The 20,936-nt window shown below is 38.0% G+C and overlaps 1 protein-coding gene across 1 annotated transcript; it reads right to left on the bottom strand.

Moving 5' to 3' along the window:
* Positions 1 to 6,536: 6,536 nt before the first annotated feature.
* Positions 6,537 to 15,008, bottom strand: LOC106155884 (growth/differentiation factor 8). The gene is made up of 3 exons (XM_013533130.2): positions 14,419 to 15,008; positions 7,846 to 8,409; positions 6,537 to 7,532 (listed from the first exon to the last, which is right to left on the bottom strand). The coding sequence occupies exons 1-3, from the start codon at positions 14,867 to 14,869 to the stop codon at positions 7,327 to 7,329; spliced, it is 1,221 nt and encodes a 406-aa protein (XP_013388584.1). The 5' UTR covers positions 14,870 to 15,008; the 3' UTR covers positions 6,537 to 7,326.
* Positions 15,009 to 20,936: the final 5,928 nt, after the last annotated feature.

Raw genomic sequence — 20,936 nt, 5'->3', positions numbered from 1 at the left:
AAGAAGAAGACTTGAAAAGTTGGAAACCACTATTTGACACGGGGTTCAAGTGGCAGACCGCTTGGCGCGAAAAAAACGCAGACGCTCCAGGTATTTTTGCGCAGACTGACTAAATACCACATACACCGTATACAGAAGGCCCGGCTGGTTACATCTGTCAATTCCAATGTCGATTTCGCACGTTGAACAGCACGTGCTTATTCAAAGTGTCAAGTTTATTTCCAAGGCCCCTGACATTCGCAGTAAGAGAAAGAAGGTCACATTAGAATAGCGCAAGTGCACAAAGTGATTCTAATTTACATAATTTCCCAGTCAAACTTGCACTGTTTGATTTCAATGATTTTTCCTTTTTTTATGTTTCTCCTTTTCGTTCGACATAAAATAGACTATTATCAAATTTCTTTAAATTAAGAAATGATTTAAAGTACATTTTGAAAAGCAAACAAGTTTCATGCTGCATCGCACTTCATTTTTCCATTACTTAAAAAGCCTTTGTTGATATTTTATGACATTTTTAGTCTCTTGCGTCCTTTTTTTCTATTTCTTTTAAAGGTATTTAATATGTATATCTCAATTACCTGTTACATCCTGTTGACATTATGAAAACACAATATCTTCTCAAAAATCGTATTCAGGTATTTGCGCGAGAAAGGAAAATGACCGGATTAAATGTAGTTGACTTGGTAAAAAAGAAAAGGTGGGTACGGAATACTGGTGCTAAATACTTAAAGAAAAACGGATTTTGATCGCGCTTTTGATACCAAACCCTTTAAACTATCAACTTCAATCACTTTATTTTTAACACAGAGTAAATGCAAACGTTTTCCACTGTCCGTTACTTAAGTTACATAGTTCTGATAGAGATTAATTACTATCTTTCCTTATTTGAAGCATTTGAAGAGGTTTTAACATAACAAACTAAATCGTCTATATGTCTTTAAGTCACGTAAAAAGGCAAATGCAGTAGTTGACTGGATAAGAGGGAACCAGTTAACTCTAGAAAACTGCCCTTCTTCAGGAAAATCCGTCTTTCTATTATTTTTCTCGAAATCCAACTAAGGGCCTTTTAACATTTTTTTCTGTGGTATTTATTTAAAATACCGTTCTTGATTTTGACATAGCAATTTTCAGAAAGCTCTTTGTCGGCAAATGAGGTGACTTTATGATCTCCTGCCTAACTCCCCACCCCCGTCCATACTCACACACGTCTGTTATGTTCCAAACCACTTTCTAATATATTATTATCATAACAATTTTATAATTAAAAGTGCCTTTTGATTTTGCTTTTAATGGGGGAGCTGTTTGCCAGATTATCCAGGGTCCCAGCTCCGCCCCTCACTCCAGAAATTTCATTTTGTTTTAGAATTATAGAGCAAGACAAGATTTACGTTAACTGATACCCTGGTGACATTTGACATAGGTTCGGGCCTTCTTTTGTGTAGCATTGCTTTAAAGTATCAAGAGGAACGACCAACTCTTAACTCTTTGATCTAACTCCCAAGTGTGTCGTTTAAAGATGCCACCGTTTCCTAGTTATTTAATCTAATAAAGAGTTAATTTTAAGCATCACTGGACAGAAGGTCACAATGGTAAATCCAGGGACCTTTTGAGACTGGACATCTGCGGTTGGGGTCTGTTGACCAAACGTTTATTAAAATATCTACAACACAAGTCAATTTTTGGATCAGTTTATTTAAAGGTGAAAATTAAGTATATTCTCAAGAGCTTAACCCCCAACATTTCCCGCATCTGTTGAAGACGGCCCCTGGATTTTTCCCTTGTTACGAGTAAGCCAGAACTTTTATTCCTTGCAATTATTGGAGATATGAAGTAGTCTTTTCTGTTGATATACAGCCGCGTAATGCATTTAAATCACAATCTTTAAGTAATTTCAAATCAAATAACAAAGCAATTTGTATCTGTTTTACATTTTTAATTAGTTACACTTGAATTTATTTACAATTATACATAACGCATGGAATGCAACATTTCCTCAAATAACTTTGTTGTTGGCAGTGATTATAGCCGACATCGGCACAAAGATGACCAATAAATGAACACATTGAATACACTAGTCCATTGAACAATCTACTCATCACTTTGAAAAGTCCAATGCTTTGCTGAACTTCTCGTAGCGCTTTCATTAAATAGTTAACGGCTGTGCTGTTATATGAGATTCAGAACAACCTCATAGTTGACTATAGATACAGCTTACACTCGGATATATCTTATAGACGTAACTAGACGATAACTTATTATAGTGTAGGACACTAATTTGAAACCTATTATCCGTTGAATTGTTCAACATTGTTACATAGCAAATATCAAAACATCCCTTCGTGCACCGTAAGTCAAAGATTACTGTCACTTGGTCTTTGTATCACAATCTAAATGTTATTCTTTACATTACATAAATATTTCCATATTACTAGCACCCGGGACCTAATAAAGCACCGTGCAAAACGGAGATCCAGCTATTTTTTTACTGTCTTACGTTCTTGTATTTGTGAAGTAGCGGTCTAGTATTGTTTAACGTCCGTTGGAGCGCACTCGACATGAATACACCATGTAGAAACCACATTGGCTGTGATAATCTTATCAATATACTGATATGAGTAAAGTCATAAGGAAATCACATTTGGCATAGTTGATCTTTTCAGTTCTAAAGAATATGAAAAGTATGACCAAAAGCGGGATGATGCTGAAGTAAAGGGGGGAATAATAACTGTTACACTCTGCACCGCTTGGGAGAGGATCTAGGGGTAACATAAAGAGCCTTTTAACACTAAGTGGTTTGTTCAAAGCGTCGTCTGTTCGCCTACATCATTTACAATGAGCAGACATGTGTCTTAATATGTAGAGTCATCCAGAGAAAAATTGCCCATCTCAAATCCATTGGTTCTAATGTGTCTGCATCGATTTCTATCAGCAAACAGCATATGCCGATGAAAATCAGAATGGAGCAAAGTCCCTTGGATACAGGGGAACACAAATTATCTGAACAATAAAACTATACATCGGGATACTTGCATATCACGTTAAGTGATCCCATGACGTCAGAGTCGAAATGTGATGGTCGTGTACCATTAAATCGGGTCGTGCGTTGACCTGTCGTTGGAAAGTGTCCTGTCGAGGATCTTACAGGAAAGACTTTTGGGCAAAAATAAATGCCTGTTCCACGTTTTCTACCACGTTTTCTCTTTCGCAAACAACTATGTTGCTGCAAACACTAAAATCAATATTTGTTTTTAAAATAAACACAATCCAGAGTGTTAAATCTTAAATGCAAATGGTATGGGAGAGGACAGAGATCAGTTATTCAAAAAGAGTTAAATATAAACTACAGTGATTGGAAGGCATGTACATTCCTTGAAACCAAACTCACATTGCGCTTTGACTCTGAACTGAGACGCTGATGCATCTGTTCTAAGAAAGAATGACGACAAGCTGAGATCTTTGAAATAATACGTCTTTTACAAATCATGTCTGTAAAATAATGGGTGATGTTTCATTTTGGCATGCTCGTGAAATACAAGGTCACTGGCTAAAATAAGACATCCTGTAATACGCTTAATCTTGATTATTTTCCTCTTTACATACTCCAGGACCATTTTTAATCACCCTACATCTTCATTACCAGAATAGATAATGACACGCTAGGAGATACGACATTAACCGGCTATATAACAATTGAAACGTAATACAAACCGTTAAAAATAAGCTAACTTAACGTAAAAATGAAAGACTTGATGAAACTAGAGGATCAGAGAGGCGATACCGCCTCCGAATATTGTACCACCAGCTGGAGCAAGCGCATTCGTATAGACCCCCACATACGCAAAATAAGGGACACAGCCACTAGTCTTATGCTTGACAAATTGTAAAAATGCAATCAACAAGAATTTTCAAAATACGCAAAAAAATATATATATATAACTTAAAATGGTACAATCAAAGTTAAGTTCATTGTAAGGTAGGTCAAAGGTCAATTTCAAGGTCACAGTAAATTTCCAGTATATGACTTCCTATTCAACTTCAATAGTAACTATGGACCTATCTCTGCCAGGTTTGGAGTTAAAAGAGAAAGAAATTAGCAGAGTTAAGTTCATGATTATAAGTAGGTCAAAGGTCAATTTCAAGGTCACACTTAGATTGCCAATATATGACTTCCTATTCAAGTTCAATAGTAACTATGGACCTATCTCTGCCAGTTTTGGAGATAAAAGGGAACCAAAATTTGCAAAGTTCAATTCATGATAAAAAGTAGGTCAAAGGTCAATTTTAAGGTCACATTTAGATTGCCAGTATATGACTTCCTATTCAACTTCAATAGTAACTATGGACCTATCTCTGCCAGGTTTGGAGTTAAAAGAGAAAGAAATTAGCAGAGTTCAGTTCATGATTATAAGTAGGTCAAAGGTCAATTTCAAGGTCACACTTAGATTGCCAATATATGACTTCCTATTCAAGTTCAATAGTAACTATGGACCTATCTCTGCCAGTTTTGGAGATAAAAGGGAACCAAAATTTGCAAAGTTCAATTCATGATAAAAAGTAGGTCAAAGGTCAATTTCAAGGTCACATTTAGATTGCCAGTATATGACTTCCTATTCAACTTCAATAGTAACTATGGACCTATCTCTGCCAGGTTTGGAGTTAAAAGAGAAAGAAATTAGCAGAGTTCAGTTCATGGTGAAAAGTAGGTCAAAGGTCAATTTAAAGGTCACATTTAGATTGCCAGTATATGACTTCCTATTCAACTTCAATAGTAACTATGGACCTATCTCTGCTAGTTTTGGAGATAAAAGGGAAGCAAAATTTCCAAAGTTCAGTTCATGGTGAAAAGTAGGTCAAAGGTCAATTTCAAGGTCACATTTAGATTGCCAGTATATGACTTCATATTCAAGTTCAATAGAAACTATGGACCTATCTCTGCCAGTTTTGGAGATAAAAGGGAGGCAAAATTTGCAAAGTTCAGTTCATGGTGAAAAGTAGGTCAAAGCTCAATTTCAAGGTCACAGTAAGATTGCCAGTATATGACTTCCTATTCAACTTCAATAGTAACTATAGACCTATCTCTGCCAGTTTTGGAGATAAAAGGGAACCAAAATTTGCAAAGTTCAATTCATGATAAAAAGTAGGTCAAAGGTCAATTTCAAGGTCACATTTAGATTGCCAGTATATGACTTCCTATTCAACTTCAATAGTACCTATGGACCTATCTCTGCCAGGTTTGGAGTTAAAAGAGAAAGAAATTAGCAGAGTTCAGTTCATGGTGAAAAGTAGGTCAAAGGTCAATTTAAAGGTCACATTTAGATTGCCAGTATATGACTTCCTATTCAACTTCAATAGTAACTATGGACCTATCTCTGCTAGTTTTGGAGATAAAAGGGAAGCAAAATTTCTAAAGTTCAGTTCATGGTGAAAAGTAGGTCAAAGGTCAATTTCAAGGTCACAGTAAGATTGCCAGTACATGACTTCCTATTCAACTTCAATAGTAACTATGGACCTATCTCTGCCAGTTTTGGAGATATAAGGGACTAAATGTTATAATTTCGGAGTTACCTTAATGTGCCATAAATTTCCTACAGAAAAAATTAATTAAAATAAAGAAAAGGTCATTTTGGTCAAAATTCTTGAAATGGGAGGTGCTCAGAAGTTCCAGAAGTTCAAATTTGATGAAATAATGTCATTTTTGACCACAAGTTGTCTGCTTTGCCAAGCCTTATGTTTTATTTTTCCGGAGTTCAAAATTTATTATCCATTACCGTACTGCACATTTTGCTTTCACCACCAATATGTACTTTTTGATACAGCATAACTCGAAAACCGTATGGAATACAAAAAAACGGAGACCACCTCCAGTGTTGGGCTTTACATGCTCTACAAAATGCAAAAAAGAATGGGTCTCTAGCATTAACGGTTCCCAAATTAGAGACAGTTTTCAGTTTCGGTATCTTATGGCCGCTACACCCGTGAAAATGCACCGATTGACCCCAAATTCACACAAATGAAAGATGACCTGAAGGGTAACATTTTCCAATAATATTATTGGTTAAGTCTGTGTGGTGTCTGAATAACAGCGCAAATAAATTTTTTTTCGAAAAAAAATTCATTTTTTTGAAAATTTTTGCCCGTTTGACCTTGAAATAAAGGTCAAAGGTCAAATCCAAGGGCATATTTGAAATCTACACATATGACTTTTGGAAAGCCGTCTGTAGAAATTTTTCCCATAATTCCTTCCGTAGGGTAGATAATTAGCATTTAATTTTGCCATTTTTGGACAAGGGTGCATTGCAATGAGTGCCACACCTAGACCCCAATACCGACAAAGCCCAAATTTTACGTGGAACGAGTTGAGATTATAGGTGACCTAAATCCAAGAGATGGGTAAAGGGGCCCATACCGTCTAGGAGGAGAAGCGGTAACGGTAACATGGCGGCGGAGCCGGCGGAGCCGGCGGAGCCGCAGGAGCCGGCGGAACGGACCGGACGGGACTAAAACCATGTGTACCGCCAGCGCTAACGCTGGTGGTACAATAAATGCTACTAACGACATGAATGAAAAAAGATGATGAGATCTAAAATTCTTTAAGTACACGTCTTTAAGTGCTGCAGTTTAAGGAGCCGCTACGTTACGAAAACTCACCGGGAAAAGTAAGAGGCTCGATTCAGGATTACGTCAAAACAAAAACAGATAACGAAGCATGTGTGTGTGTGTGTGTGTGTGTGTGTGTGTCTGCGTGCGTGTGTGTCTGCATGTGTTCTCTTACAAATGGGACACGTAGGTGGCTCTTAGACTGCAGTTTATAAAGACCAAAGTATGATGGCAAATAAATATTGGTTTATATGACCTAAAAGAATAACTGCTGTACAGAAAGTCTTCAATTTCAAGTAAGATAGCCTGGGTTTTAGAAACCCTGTTGTTTTACTCCTAATCTTAGATTTTTTCATCATACCAATAACTGCGATTTAAATGATGAGCAAGTAAGGATATTACTTTCAAGAACTCTGAAACTGGCTGTGAATAGCCGTCTCACGTTATCACCCTGTTTCAGTTACATACACTCAATTTCATACACTCATAAAGTAGGTTTTGTCCAAAGAGGTACTCAGTGACTACTTGTGAACTATCTTCTTTGAAAGAGTGCCAGGGGGATGAGGAAATTCCTACTGTTGAGGCAGTTAGTATTTCATCCCAGTTCCAAGGAATAAAGCGCCTCCTGCGACGTTTTCTTCTTGTTTAGGCTGATGAAGTACACTACACTTGGCACACAAATACAGAGATCAGTTGAAAACATGAATAAGCATTATGGCATCACAAAGATCAGGAACATGCGCAAGACTCTACCACCATGTCGGGCATGTTTTGCTTGTACATCCTCCCATCATTATCGTAGTATAGTAAAGAGATGTGGGACATTTTCTTCGGGTTGCAGCATGGAGTTAGCTCTTCCCGTTTTGCCACATCGCGTTCCAGCAGAGCCGCGGTCTGTATCACCGTGGTGTGATGGCTTCTCGGCAGTGTGCTACCTGGAAATACCAAGAACTGATCCAATTGATGGGCACATCACCGCGAACTACATGCAGTGCTTGTTCAACGATTAACGAAACGTGTTGAAAAAGGGCCGAGAATTACTAGCAAACATAGTAAATAATCAAACGAACACATTTTTAAGTACAGTACTTAGAATAAGATATTTTAACATCGACGATAAGCTGTAGTCATTACCGATATCTCTTCTTTTATCTTTAAATAGTTCCCCGAAGAATAACCACGTAAGATAAAACGTTCATTTCTCAAAAAGTTGCAATTACCGACAATCGTTTCTAGGGAAAAACTCACCTTCGCATGAACCTTTGCAGTAATTGGCGTAGTACCCACTTGGTTGTAGTATCCAGTCTGTCCAACCTATGGCCTCGAAAGAGACGTAGAAGGTCTGTTTGCAGCACTCTGCAGTGTTTCCATCACAAACAGTATTTCTCTTTTGTCGATGACGATTCTTTGATTGTCCACTTTTTATGACAAGGAATGGCCGAAGGTCGCCCTCGGTTTCTACGGGAACACTGTCAAAAATACCTCCGTCCCCTTTGCATGCTTTGCATGAAATTTTAATTCCACGCTTGTTATTTGGGTTGGCAAGCCAGTTCTTTGCCAGGTGTTTAACATGAAACTCAAACCAACCGTGACCAGAACCTATGTCAGCCATTGCAACTCGTCTTGACCTTACTCCGAGGTGATGCCCGGACTGGAAGGTTTCAGAAAGCATCAGCGTCGCATTGCGATGTCTTGGGGACGCTTTCTTATACACCCACAGGTGAGCAGACGATATTTCGTCTGGATCTATCGTTGCTTTCAAATTAAACCGGAAGCAAGCAGATGGTTTACTTCCACGACAGTTTGTCGTATCTAAAAAAGACGAATTATAAAACATTATTTCCTTTAAAGTGAGAGAGGATGGCAAATTAGCTGGAAATAAAAAGTAATTTTGTACTCATTTTAAAGTTCTATGAGCGAAGTTAAAACAAAACCCCTTTGTTTTATAGTGAAGGTACAACAAAAACGTCGACTTAGATAAACATTTGCGGTACAAACATATACAGACAAGTTTGCATAATCACCATTACTTATAAGGCATATTACAGTCTTCGGTGTTTAAGAAAGTAATGTTTTTTGTCATTAGGCTGTGAAAAATCTGACAATAGCTGTAAAAAATACAACAAAGATGTCATCAAGATGTCAAAAACCTTTGCATGTATTTATAACTGACAATTCTATTAATGCCACCTTTTGTCATGCGGGCACTATTAATGTGGCAGCCATATTGCCGCACACACACACACACACACACACACACACACACATTAACGACGTTTCCTTGTGTACGTGACTAAAGATGCAAAAAAAGTGATGATCACAGATGGGAAACAACGGGAGGATATCCCTTTCCTTTCATACAAACACAAAACCAACCCTCTGCCCCAGAAAACTTATTAGAGAAGTATGGCTCTATTGCTCAGGTGTATGTCGATGGACTTAAAATTAATGTTTCACAATTGTTTTTGTGATGTAGAATTTTGCTTGTGTTGTTGGTTTTACGAAGCTCAATATTTTCCATCTTAAATAACCCCCAGGCAAGCCAACCTTCTCCTAAAGTTTGTTTCAATTGATCAAAAGAACAGACGGTTCGCAGTTTCCTTTGACCTTCTGTTTGTAAAAACATGCCTTGGAGAAGAACAGACATTTCGAGTTCAAGTACAACATGCTGTTTCAGACAATATCGATGTAATTTTGTGGTTAGGAGTATATACTGTCTGCGTGTGATAAGATAGCCAACGCGAGGGTGGATTACGCTAGGTTGTTTCAGCACAAGAACTCAGACGACTTGATTGGCTACATGTATTTAGGTCACTGCACCGAGGTTTTCTGGGATAAATGTCATTTTGCGTCTGAAACAATCTGGGACTTTTTTTCGGGTTTTTTTTTATTCTTTCTGTCCTGGTGTTAACATTCGAGAAAAACCACTTCAGTAGCTAAAATTAATCAAAACCTGTTGATACTTAAAAGCTACAATGGACTTTCATTGTTGAATTAATAACCTTTTGTATCTGGAATAACCTTCAGACAAATTTCTTTAAATCTCGATAATAACATTAGAAAGTTAGAGCACAGGAAATCATATTCATTTGAAACAATTGGAGAAGACATGATCCGATATGATAAATCTACTATCGGTCTATGGCAATTAATTATCATTAACATTATCACTTGAACGACTGATGCACTGTTGTCATAATGTCTCAGACGAGAGCAAAATATTTTATTTCAAAGTTCACAAAGTCGTCTGCCTATTTGATTATTTATTAGTCTATTTACAAATTAATGTGTTTTCTTTATCCGTTTCTTTATTTAATTCATCCTAACTCACGCACATATAAGACAGTGAGCGGTTTTCATTATTTTGATCAAATAAATTACCAAAACATTGGTTACGTCTTTATTCAGATATCAAGTTATTCATTTTGAGATTGGAAACAGAGTTGCATAAACGACATACATATTTTTCATTGTACTGTGTCGTCTAGTGGTAAACTGCCAAAGAAGAAACACATTTACAACTGGTAGTACAATTACTTGCTGGGAGGTTTCACGACGATTATTTACTTTGTGGTATATCGCACAAAGCCTTATTAAATGACCGAATGGCTAATAGATAGCCTCAAAAGATTGTTTCATACGGAAATTTCAATTTGATAAAACTAAATCCAGACGGAAAAACTAACCACCTCAAAGAATTGAACTCCATATTATATCTTAATATCTCTACTATAACCCTGTAAACTTCATGGGGAACTACGATGTGGGAATGAATCCAACCACATACAAGGCCGTATCTTTTATGACAAAAGGGCAAAACTGCTGTGGCTCACACCCAGGAATAATTGGACGTTGTTCCGTGCCACCGAGGCATTGTCAAAAAGGTGCCGATTGAATACGATAGAAGCAGTCTTTGTTTTGAAAAAAAAAGTTTTTGAGAATAGTTACAACTGACATTTAGTACGTGTGACGGAAACGGGCACCCCTGGTAAAAATTCTCGCCAGGATTTCTAGAGACAAAGCAGGCCCTTTTTCTGATGCAAGTATTGATTGATGTGGGTATTTCCTTCATTCATACTTGCTCTGTTTTCCTCTTTTTTCTTTCTTTTAATCTTCTCCCCCCCCCCCTTTCTCAATCACTTTCGTTGTTGCGATTTTATTACATTTCATTCATTCATCTTATTTAAATGGGTGAAGGAGAAATAGGCGGTGGATTTTTACCAAATTATTTTTTTCTTGAAAACAGTAATAAAGGATGGTTGCATATAACCAGAATCAACATACGATGTAGTGACTAAAACCCAGGATGGGAGTCGCTAGAGTTGTTATCGATCAATGAATCCATATTTTCTCCTATAAATCCGCACATTCATAACAATCGGATGCTAGGACATTTTCTTTACACGTGCACATTCAAAACAAGAGGGCGTATTGGATAACCATTAGAACTGCTTAGTTGCGCCACAGATTAAAAAAACAAACAAACAAACAAAAAAAACAATGGTAATTACTATAGGAAGACATGAATATTAACACGGAATCAGCAGAATATAATATATTAGCCCTATTAACTGAAAACCCTGGTTATCAAATATACTAGAGCGATAGCTGAAACACGGCCTCTCAACTAGATAATGAAATTCATGTCACGCAAGTCCTTGGGTTTGATTATTCTCTATAATAATAATAATGATAATACTAATTATAATATATTTAGAAATTACAACCAAAAGTGAGAGACAAAATGATTACAGATGCCTCTTAGTGTACGAACTATGATTATCGTGAGGATACGGCTCCACTTTACTCAAACAAGGATGACATATGTAGTTAGCGTATTCAAGCATTATATGTGGGATGAAAAGGAAGTTGACTCAACGGGTCGATTTCGACATGCAATGTACAATATGGGCTAGCTGACCTTGTCTTTTTTCCTAATAATAACAAGATAACGCCTCCCATCACCAATAAAACTGCTAAAATTCCATGCTGTTGCAACTGTTAATTGTAGACTATTGTGGCCTACTGAACTCGGGGAATGCTTTTTATCTTCCATTACCCAAAGCATACATGTATACGTATTTATTCTCTCTCTTCTCTCTCTCTCTCTCTCTCTCTCTCTCTCTCTCTCTCTCTCTCTCTCTCTCTCTCTCTGTGTGTGTGTGTTGTGTGTTTTTATGTGTGCGTGCGTGTGTGTATAATTTTCATCATTTTCCCCCTGAACTTCCACGGGCAGATATCGCAACCCGGTTGGTTAATCGAATGCACAGGGAGAAAGAGACATACTTTCACATCGTTTAAGGTGCTTTAATTGTAAAAATTCCAATTTGAGAACATCAAAATTCGATATGAAGCACGGAGGCTTTATTAGTGAAGACAAAAATTATTCTTATTACGATCGAAAATTGATCAGGAAGACGTGTTCAGAGACAGCTTTTTAATACGAAGAGAAAGGACACATTGGGAATTAAACAAAAGTATCCCAAATGCAATTGAAATCCATTTTAGTGGGGTATTTCGTTTTAGTGGAGTAAGTATTTTGAGTCAATAATTTGCCGCCATGCCCTTCATCGTCTGATGAAAATAGAGTCGAGACCTGGGTCAAGATAAAATGTCTTAAAATGGAGCAAAATTTCGAAACTTATTGGCAATTTTTTTCACTTATGAAATATACATAGACCACCGCATGTAGGCTTTCGTTTTTGCTATTTGGAAAAGGAAGAAATTTCTATTCCTCGAAAAGCACAAGTAGATACAAAACTTAAGTAAAAATGACGTCATATTTCAAACTTTATCCTAACATTATGGGCCTTTACTTAGGTCCATTAACCATTAAAATCAAATAAAGTGGCAATAGCTAGAGCATGCTTATCAGGTAATCATTGGCGATAGCTAAAACACTGCTTGATACAATTGTACATCCGCTTTGAAATATTTTCATGAAAGTCAAGGATGAATGGGTCATTCACAAGAGGGGGAGAGGAGAGTAAGTCAAATGAGGCAAGTTAAAAGTATTTTTCTAGTTCTTTCGACGATTGTACCCAAAAGTTCGATTTATAAACATCAAACACATTGCACCTATTTTTACATCATGGGACTGCTGTATGCGCTCTACTGGCGAAGAAGGCACAGACATACAGTGTATGAGCCCCTGCACAATATGAAACGTGCGCACTGTTGCAGAAAATGACAGCGTCCAGTCTTGCACCCCTAGATCTCCCTACTTGTCAATCACTCAGGTTATCGAATAACGTCAGAAGTAGAAAAGCCGGCCGGCATTTAGCCGGCTTAGTGGTGCTTACTGTAGCCACTTTTGAAAGTTTCAGTTACTTAGCATGGTATTTAAACAAATATTACTTCTCGTCGTTTCGCTCGTTCTTATGCAATTGTTTTGAAAACCACACAAACGACCGTAGCTATGTAGCTTCTGTTTGATTCCCGTCAGTCAGCTACTAACTTTGCTTGTCGATACACTGATTGGGGAATAAGCGTCGCTTTCTTCCCTAGGGCTCTAATACAGACGCACTCTGTTCCACTGGTAATTAAGTTACCCTGTCTCACCCCTACTCACTGTCCCTCTGATTGCCTTAAACCGTTTTGTAGTCTAGAACACACTCTATAATCGCTTTCGCATGACAGGCTTTTTGTTTTTAAATTATAGGAGAAAATTAGTCTGATCGCAATTTAGTAGACCTAGACTCCTATCAATCTGAAACAGCGGTCATATGGAGGTGTTAATCTGATATTTAAGCAGAACGTTTTATTCGTCTATGCTGTCCTTTTTCATCCAAATGGGAGTGGTAAGGAGAAAAGTAAGTCAGCTGCCTTCAAATAGGTCAGCGCTCCAGACTATTGGTATCGATCCGTCCAATCCGTCCAGGGATCTTCCAACTTTATTGCTAAACATCAAAGCATGTATTTTCCCTAAACTATTTACCCGGTCTCAATTCGTATTTTTTGGCAATATTTTCGAGAAAAGATGCAATATGCAAAAACAGATAGCGCATTCAGTTTGCATAAATTGCTGTTGCCAACGCGAGTTATTTTTAGAACACTCCACGTGCATTGATAACAGGGTGCAAAGTGTCGGTAGAGTGACAGATCGCGAGTTTTATAGCTATATATTGAGAAACCAAAATTTTATCAGTATTAATGCACCTGCTTAAACGTAACACACATTTTTCAGGACAGTTCGTCTTAAATGCCATCAACACGAAGAACTGTTCAGCAAACAGGTTGCAACTAAAAAATGTAGGAGAGAACAATTAAAAAGTATCTGAAAACAGTTTCTTAAATATCAACTTGTGTAATTAAGAGGCTTATATATGCCTGCAATAATGAATTGCAGGAAATCCGTTTATGCATTTTTTGGGTGTTATTCACCTGACGATAAAAACAAAATGTCCGAATATTTGCCATTTGCATCTCGTAAAATTCGTGCATTACGGGCATCAATCCCAGGCATCAAAAATTACCGTTTAGAATTGAGACAATTTAATTTTAAGTGCATTTACCACTCTGATAAGGTCATGCAAACCTTAAATATATTTCTTATTGTACATGTATTACAGTCGAAAATGCTACTACCCTTTACCGCATGAGACTGCATTAGAGGGTCAATAATTTATCCACATATTTCATTACATTGAAAACTAACAGTATGTATTTCATTCCGGCAAACAACAGTGTTTTGCGTTCAGTGAACTCATAATCGCCACTTCATTCCAAACAATGTGTGGGACAAACCTCGGGTAGTCTACCGTTTCATATAGTAGGTGTCTGTATGCTGCAGGATGCTTTGCACCCGCCTGTTACACTTACCTTGATCTGCAAAAACCACCATTTCTGTTGTTTTTCCGTAGAAATCATCTCCCTCGCTCTCTACTGCTTCGGTGGCTTGGAAGTCCGGGTCCTTAAACAGTCTCTGAGCTAAGGGGGCGGGCAGGAGTTTATTCCTGTTCGTTGTGATATTTGGCCTGTGAGTCATTTGAAGTTTGTCTAAAATTTGTTTCTTTATCATCTCTAGTCTTAAATCGTGTAATTGTTGGTCGGTTAAAATGTAATTTTTAGGCTGTGCTTGGCCCTGATTTGCACTAGCGGATGATGAAGTCATTGCAGCGTTCTGGTGAGTATCTGAATAACTATTTTGATGAGGAAAACGAAAGTCCTCTTCTGTTGTTCCCCTAACTGTCATAGCCCGAGCTGGCTCCCGGCAAGCCAAATGTACGCACGCCACTATAACAACAGAAACGCAGTACTGCATTGAATGCATCCTACTCAATGCTAGATACCTCTCTGGCCTAGACTGCAGTGACTAAAACAAGTTATAGTTCTCTCAACTGCAGTGTAGGCAGGGTATAGGGACGAGCAGTCTCTCTCCTTGATTTTTAACCCGTTGTAGCAATCAGCTGATTCGGGCGTGTGGAGGCTACATCGACCAATCAAATCATGAGCCGGTTACTCGTGTGGAGGTTGGAACCCCGACTGCGATGACGTAGTGCTCCGGCAGGCCAAAGGATACCAATGAGCAAATATTGACTGGGTGTAGAGTAGATTCTGCAATGTTACACACTATTCCTTGGCAATCAATCAGTTTTATCAGTAATTGGCGATTAACGATTAGTGAGCACAGCGTTGCGTGAAGAGGTGCATCTCAATGATTCAGAGATGCTGGTGTCGTTTAAATGTTATTGTTCTTACCCGCCGGAGCTTTACCCCCTTAAATATTCCGAAAACGCTAATTGTGGACCCCGTCGGATACGCTATGATAAAAATAGCTATAATACCGCGGAAAAAAAGCTTACGGAAACCAAGCCATGGCTCACGTAAAGGAAGTAAAAAACATTTGAATATAGTTAGCAGTGGGGTGATTACTAAATAAAATACAGGTTAAATAAATGTAGAGTCGCTGATCTAATAATTATTATGGAAAACCGGACAAGAGACTGCACTCCTTAGAGCAATAATATGGTATTTAAAATCGTTAGTTTTGAGAAACGAGCTGAGTTCTGCATCATATACAATCTTTGGGTACATTTATTCAACCTCAATGTGAGTGTTATTGTGTTTCTGAAAAAAAAAATGCCGCTGTAGTAATCAGTGCACATGTGTAGAAACCGGAGGAGGGGGGTATCCCCTGCTCCCACCCGCCCCCTCAAAATTATTCTTTAACCACGTCAGTCATACATCTATGTAATTGCATTGCCTCTTATATCTATGCACCGAGCCACCAGTCAACCAATGTCCAACCATAATTGTTATCTCCCCCCCCTACACCGTTCCTATATTTTCTTTTTGAATGGTAAGTCCTCCCCCCTCCCCAACACACTCATACAACCACACTATCAAATTTTGCGTCTTACTTATCTGAACTAATAGCAGATTATTGCAAAATTAACAGAGTACGTAAAATAAAGATATCTTAATCGGAATAGTAATAAAATGAATAAGATGCGAGATCACTCAAGGAGTTTCTTAATGAGACGCCAGTGAATTCCCGTAGGGTCCACTGCCATACCAAAATTGATCTAGAAAACTATTTTCTATACATCATTTTGACTGCATTGTCTTGAATAGGTGGAAATTGTAAAGATGGTAAAGAAGAAAAAGTATCGAAAATGCGGCCAAAGTCTGGCTTAGATTTTTTTCTGAGTAGCAGTTCGCCCCTTTTTATCTTCAAGATAAGTCCACTTCCCTTTCGCAAAAATGGCTGATGGGCGAGAGAGTTCTCATGTAGATAAAGATTTTTATACAAAAGAAAAAGTGTGTGCACGTATCGCATTAACCCTTACTGGGTCGTTTTTAACAGTAGTCTTTAATGCGAACCTTTTCTTTCATTATATGAGTATGTCCATTTTATATTCCTTTGCCGTGTAATAAAGGACAAGCACCTGTCCCCATCCCCCCACCTCACTCGTGTTTAACAAACTGTGAAGATGCCTTGCAAATCAAAACTCAGTACAAAAATCTTAAAAATCTTTTTAATACCCCCCCCCCCCCACCCATTTTTGCAGGCACAGGTTAGATCAGGTAAGTGATAAGAACAATGAAGTGGAACCTGGGCAGAATGTTCCCGTCCATACAGCCCCTCACCACGTACTCTTGGCCATTTTCAAAAAACCTCCATCGCTTCATGGCCACATAAAAACCAGAATAGGCACAGTGGAATCAAATGTTATTGTGAATATGAGTGCTGATGAACCCTGAGACAAATTGACCCAGTACAGGTGCCACTCAGACATCCCTAAGAACAAGTTTTGACTGACGTCAGAGAGTGTAGCTTTTGAATGTTAATCATTCTCTGAAAAATGTGAAGATGAAAAAGAAAACGAGTGCCTGTTGGTCTGTAACAATAGAAGGCGAGCATCATCAGATGAGCACGGCTGAATAAATGGGTTTTTACTGGGTGTTTATTTGATGGAAAAGAATTAGATTTCTACAAACTCGTTTCATTTTGTGTTCCACATCGCCAATCTGTATTTGGCGAAGAAAGGTTGTCTGTTTGTTTGTTTGTTTGTCATGGCGTCTATCGTGAACACCTCAAATGAATAGGGTTCAATCAGAACAAAATGAAGCCTCTTTATTCTTCTTTTATCCTGTCGCTCTATCGGAAGATATTGGAAAAATATTAGAATCTTGTGATAAGCATAAACAAGAGATTTAATTTAATCCGCTTCCGCGTGGTAATGCATAGCGTAAAAGTGTCATGGAAGTTTTTTTCTGTACAAATGAGCATAGACTGTTACAGTGACGTTCAAAGCTTCGATTTTTGCATCAATTATGTAAGCGAAAATATAAATGCCATTCCATGTGTCTAGGTTATTTGCGGTTTTCTCTAGTGCATCTCGCGGTCAAGTAGCGGTGCGGCACGTCTTGTCAGTTAACGTTTATCTGTAGTTAATACAGTTTAATAACACATTCGAATTTAGCTGGAATGCTACTTGTAGTAAACAACACATTGGTTATGCGGTCCTTCAAGCTGTTGTCAATATGCTTTTTTTTTTTTTATAAATACATAGACGACAATATAGTTAGTTCTACTTAAACTTATAAATAGGTCTTCCGGGGCTTACATTGATTTTGGTAGCTTAATAGTACCTGCCTGATGTCTCAGCTAAGTCCTGATGATGGCTTTCTCACTAATCTAACCTATTACTTGAGTCATTTCTCTCTCTCTCTCTCTCTCTCTCTCTCTCTCTCTCTCTCTCTCTCTCTGTGTGTGTGAGAGAGAGAGAGAGAGAGAGAGAGGGGGGGGGGAGATTGTGTGGCGTGTGTGCTGGTGTGTGGGTGTGTGCACGCGCGAGCAAAGAAGTACCGTCATCATCAGTGTCATCGTCGGGTTCCATGCTTACGGATGCCCTCCTTTGTTGTAACCATCAATGTTGTAACCACATATCCTTACTGTACTCAATATCTATCCCAAATTTTGACTGCCACATGATGTCACTTATAATGAACCGATAATATGACAGTAAAACGGACCAATGACATCTGTAAAAAATGTAAACAATTTTCTTAAATGCAGTATGAACATTATTTCCGTATATAAACCTGCAGTATGGACGACATTTTGGAATGTTGATGTTACAATAGGTGTACGGCAAAGCAGGTAGACATGCCCTTTTCAGACCTTGCTCCAGTGACCATGTCAGGACTTGCCTACGTATAAAGCTACAAATTTCAATGGTACACGTAGAGTTTTCGGGAGAGGGTGGGGAAACTTATGGGTAAAAATTCTTGTCTCTCTTTGTGAAAAGGGGAAGGCTCTGGGTTTATAAACGAGTGAAAAATACAAAAGTTGAATTACTAATGGCTTTGTCAATATGGTTCAGCAGAACTTCAAATAAATTATTTTCTTGTTAGACCTAGTGAAGTGGTAGGGCCTACGCCTAGAAGACACTGGTAATTTTGTTCCGGTCTCTTTTGAAGACTTTGATGTACTTTATACAGATTCAATGCATACACCCCGTTGAATCTTTTGAAAATTTCTCAAATGTTCATCATCATTATTTTCACCATGCCCCCTGCTTCACGGCATTGGCGATCAATTCTCAGCAAGATTTGGTACGTTCCATCTATTGCGCACAGTTGTCCAAGATTGTTTTTCTTTCAACTTCTTTGTTTATGCCAAATGTTTATCACCATTTCTTCTAATGTCCTAAGTAAGTGACTTGTCTTTTTTCCGATCTTATTTAGAAGGTCCAGTTGGTATTTGCTTTCCTCGGGATAGTTTAAGCAACTGGTGATATTACGTTAAAACTTCTCCGCGACGACTGACCTGCTGTTTCAAACGACTAAAGCGTTAGCAATAAAAGGAAAACGACTTCTGCTTCAATATGTTTTTGTAAGTTTTATACTGACAATAATTGAGTCGGCTTTTATAACACATCTATATTTCTATTGTTAAAAGAAGAACGCTTAGTGTTAACTGGTTTTGACGTGGGCCCTAGGTCTACAAAGAGTTATGTCATTAACAATAAACAATGGAGCGTCTGTCGGAGTGCAGATACCCGGATGTCTACTACGTGACCAACGTTGGCGTAACACCGGGGCGATGATCGATGGCCGCAGAGTTGGCTATAGAAGAGGCAAAACAGGTCTCTTGATTGCGTTAGCGGGCCAGCGGGTTGCAAGTTTTATACAAAAGTACAAGTCCGACAAGTACAGACTAGGATAGTCGCAAGAACTTTAGGCAATCCTTTTGGTATCTGCCAAATTTATCTGCCAATTTAAAGCAGGGCTTGTGGTATTTCTAAAAGTTTTTCGCATTTTCCTTAATAGAAAATTGCTTGCTTTTCAAATAAAATTCAAGACTATTATATGTTACAAGGAAGTACAGAACGTGTCTTTGTTTAAGATGCCTTCTATTTTTTCTTTGCTATAACTTTACAGTAAATCGCCACATCTTCACCTCTAACTTCCTTAAACAAAAGATATCAATAAATACAGAAGGTCAATCAGTAAAAATCTTTTAAAGGCGAATCTGCCCTAAAATCTTCCTTTCCAAGGTTTCCAAATTTTCTGGATGTAGCTACACATAACCAACGGGATACATTTTCTTGACATGAATTCTACACCAGAGTTCGGCAATGGCGTACTACAGTTGAGGCACAACTGTTTTTGCTGTTTCTCTTGCCGATTACATCACGAAACATTCTAGTTAGTTGTAGAAATAGGTGGAAGGCACCTGGACAGAGAGTCTGATTACCTTCACGGTCGTTGTTTTGCTTTGTTTTGACTAATCGTTCAGAGTTAAAGTAGTTTGTTTTTTGGAAGTGTCTTATGTTTGTTTAATTTTAGCATTAATAAATGAACGGGAACAGAGTTTTAAGAATCGCCTTTGAAGATTATGAAATTATGATTAAAATTACTCCACTTAATAAGGAATTTCCTCCTCGGGACAATTGCACTTCTCTTATAACATGCAGTCAATTGCAAAGGCAGGTTCAATTAGGGAGAAAAAAACTGCGTGTAAGCAATAACGGAGTCATTTCCTTATTTGCGGTTTGAAAGGTACTAGCAATCTTCTAGGATAATCTTCTAAGGAAAATCATTTCACGATTTATCACTCTCAGGTTTCTTGGGAATGAAAGAAGAATGTCACCATCATACATAAGGATAATTGGGATACTGCATCTATATATTGAGGACGACATGCTTGAAACACTTCGAGTCTGATAGTCTTCGACTTTTCTTTGGATTTTTCAAAATACCAATGGTACACAAGGCTCGTGTACACTGAAGATTTGGCATCACAGAATTTTCTTTGTATTATTTAATTGGTACAATTGGTCCAAATGTGTTCCTGATTCGGTTCTAGGTCAAATCAGATTTTGCGTTATGTAAAAGTTCCAGTGGCCTCCTGCTCTAAAATCTAGGAGAAGAGACTTGCGTCTCTCAAATCCCCTGACATCTTAGACCCTGGAACTTTTTACGCATTAACAGTTTTGTTGAATCGATTTTTTTCTCAACATATAACTAAACACAACAACAACGTGAAATCAATGCAGAAATTGGGAAATAAAACTTTGAATTTAGGTCTTGCCCCTGGAGAAATCCCTTTCAGACGATATCCGGGGCTTCGATCAACATCAACGCAAAAGCAGACGACTGTACCAAACAAATGCGGCGCGGAATGTCCCATTATTTCCTTTTCCGTAAAATTAATCAAGTAAAACAAGTGCAGCGGAGACAGTTTCCGAAATTATTTTACAAGGCAAAGGGAACGTAAATTGGCTTAAGTATTTACTGAATTAAGATTGCGTTTTGGCACAAGGTCAACTGGTCGTCCGCAAGCAACCCTGGAGAAAGGGTACCACTTCGCTACGAATGTGAATTAG

This window comes from Lingula anatina, chromosome 1, assembly GCF_051362555.1.
Source record: "Lingula anatina isolate TDL-2025a chromosome 1, LinAna3.0, whole genome shotgun sequence".
Taxonomy (NCBI): Eukaryota; Metazoa; Brachiopoda; class Lingulata; order Lingulida; family Lingulidae; genus Lingula; species Lingula anatina.
This window is presented reverse-complemented; position numbering and strand designations above follow the sequence as displayed.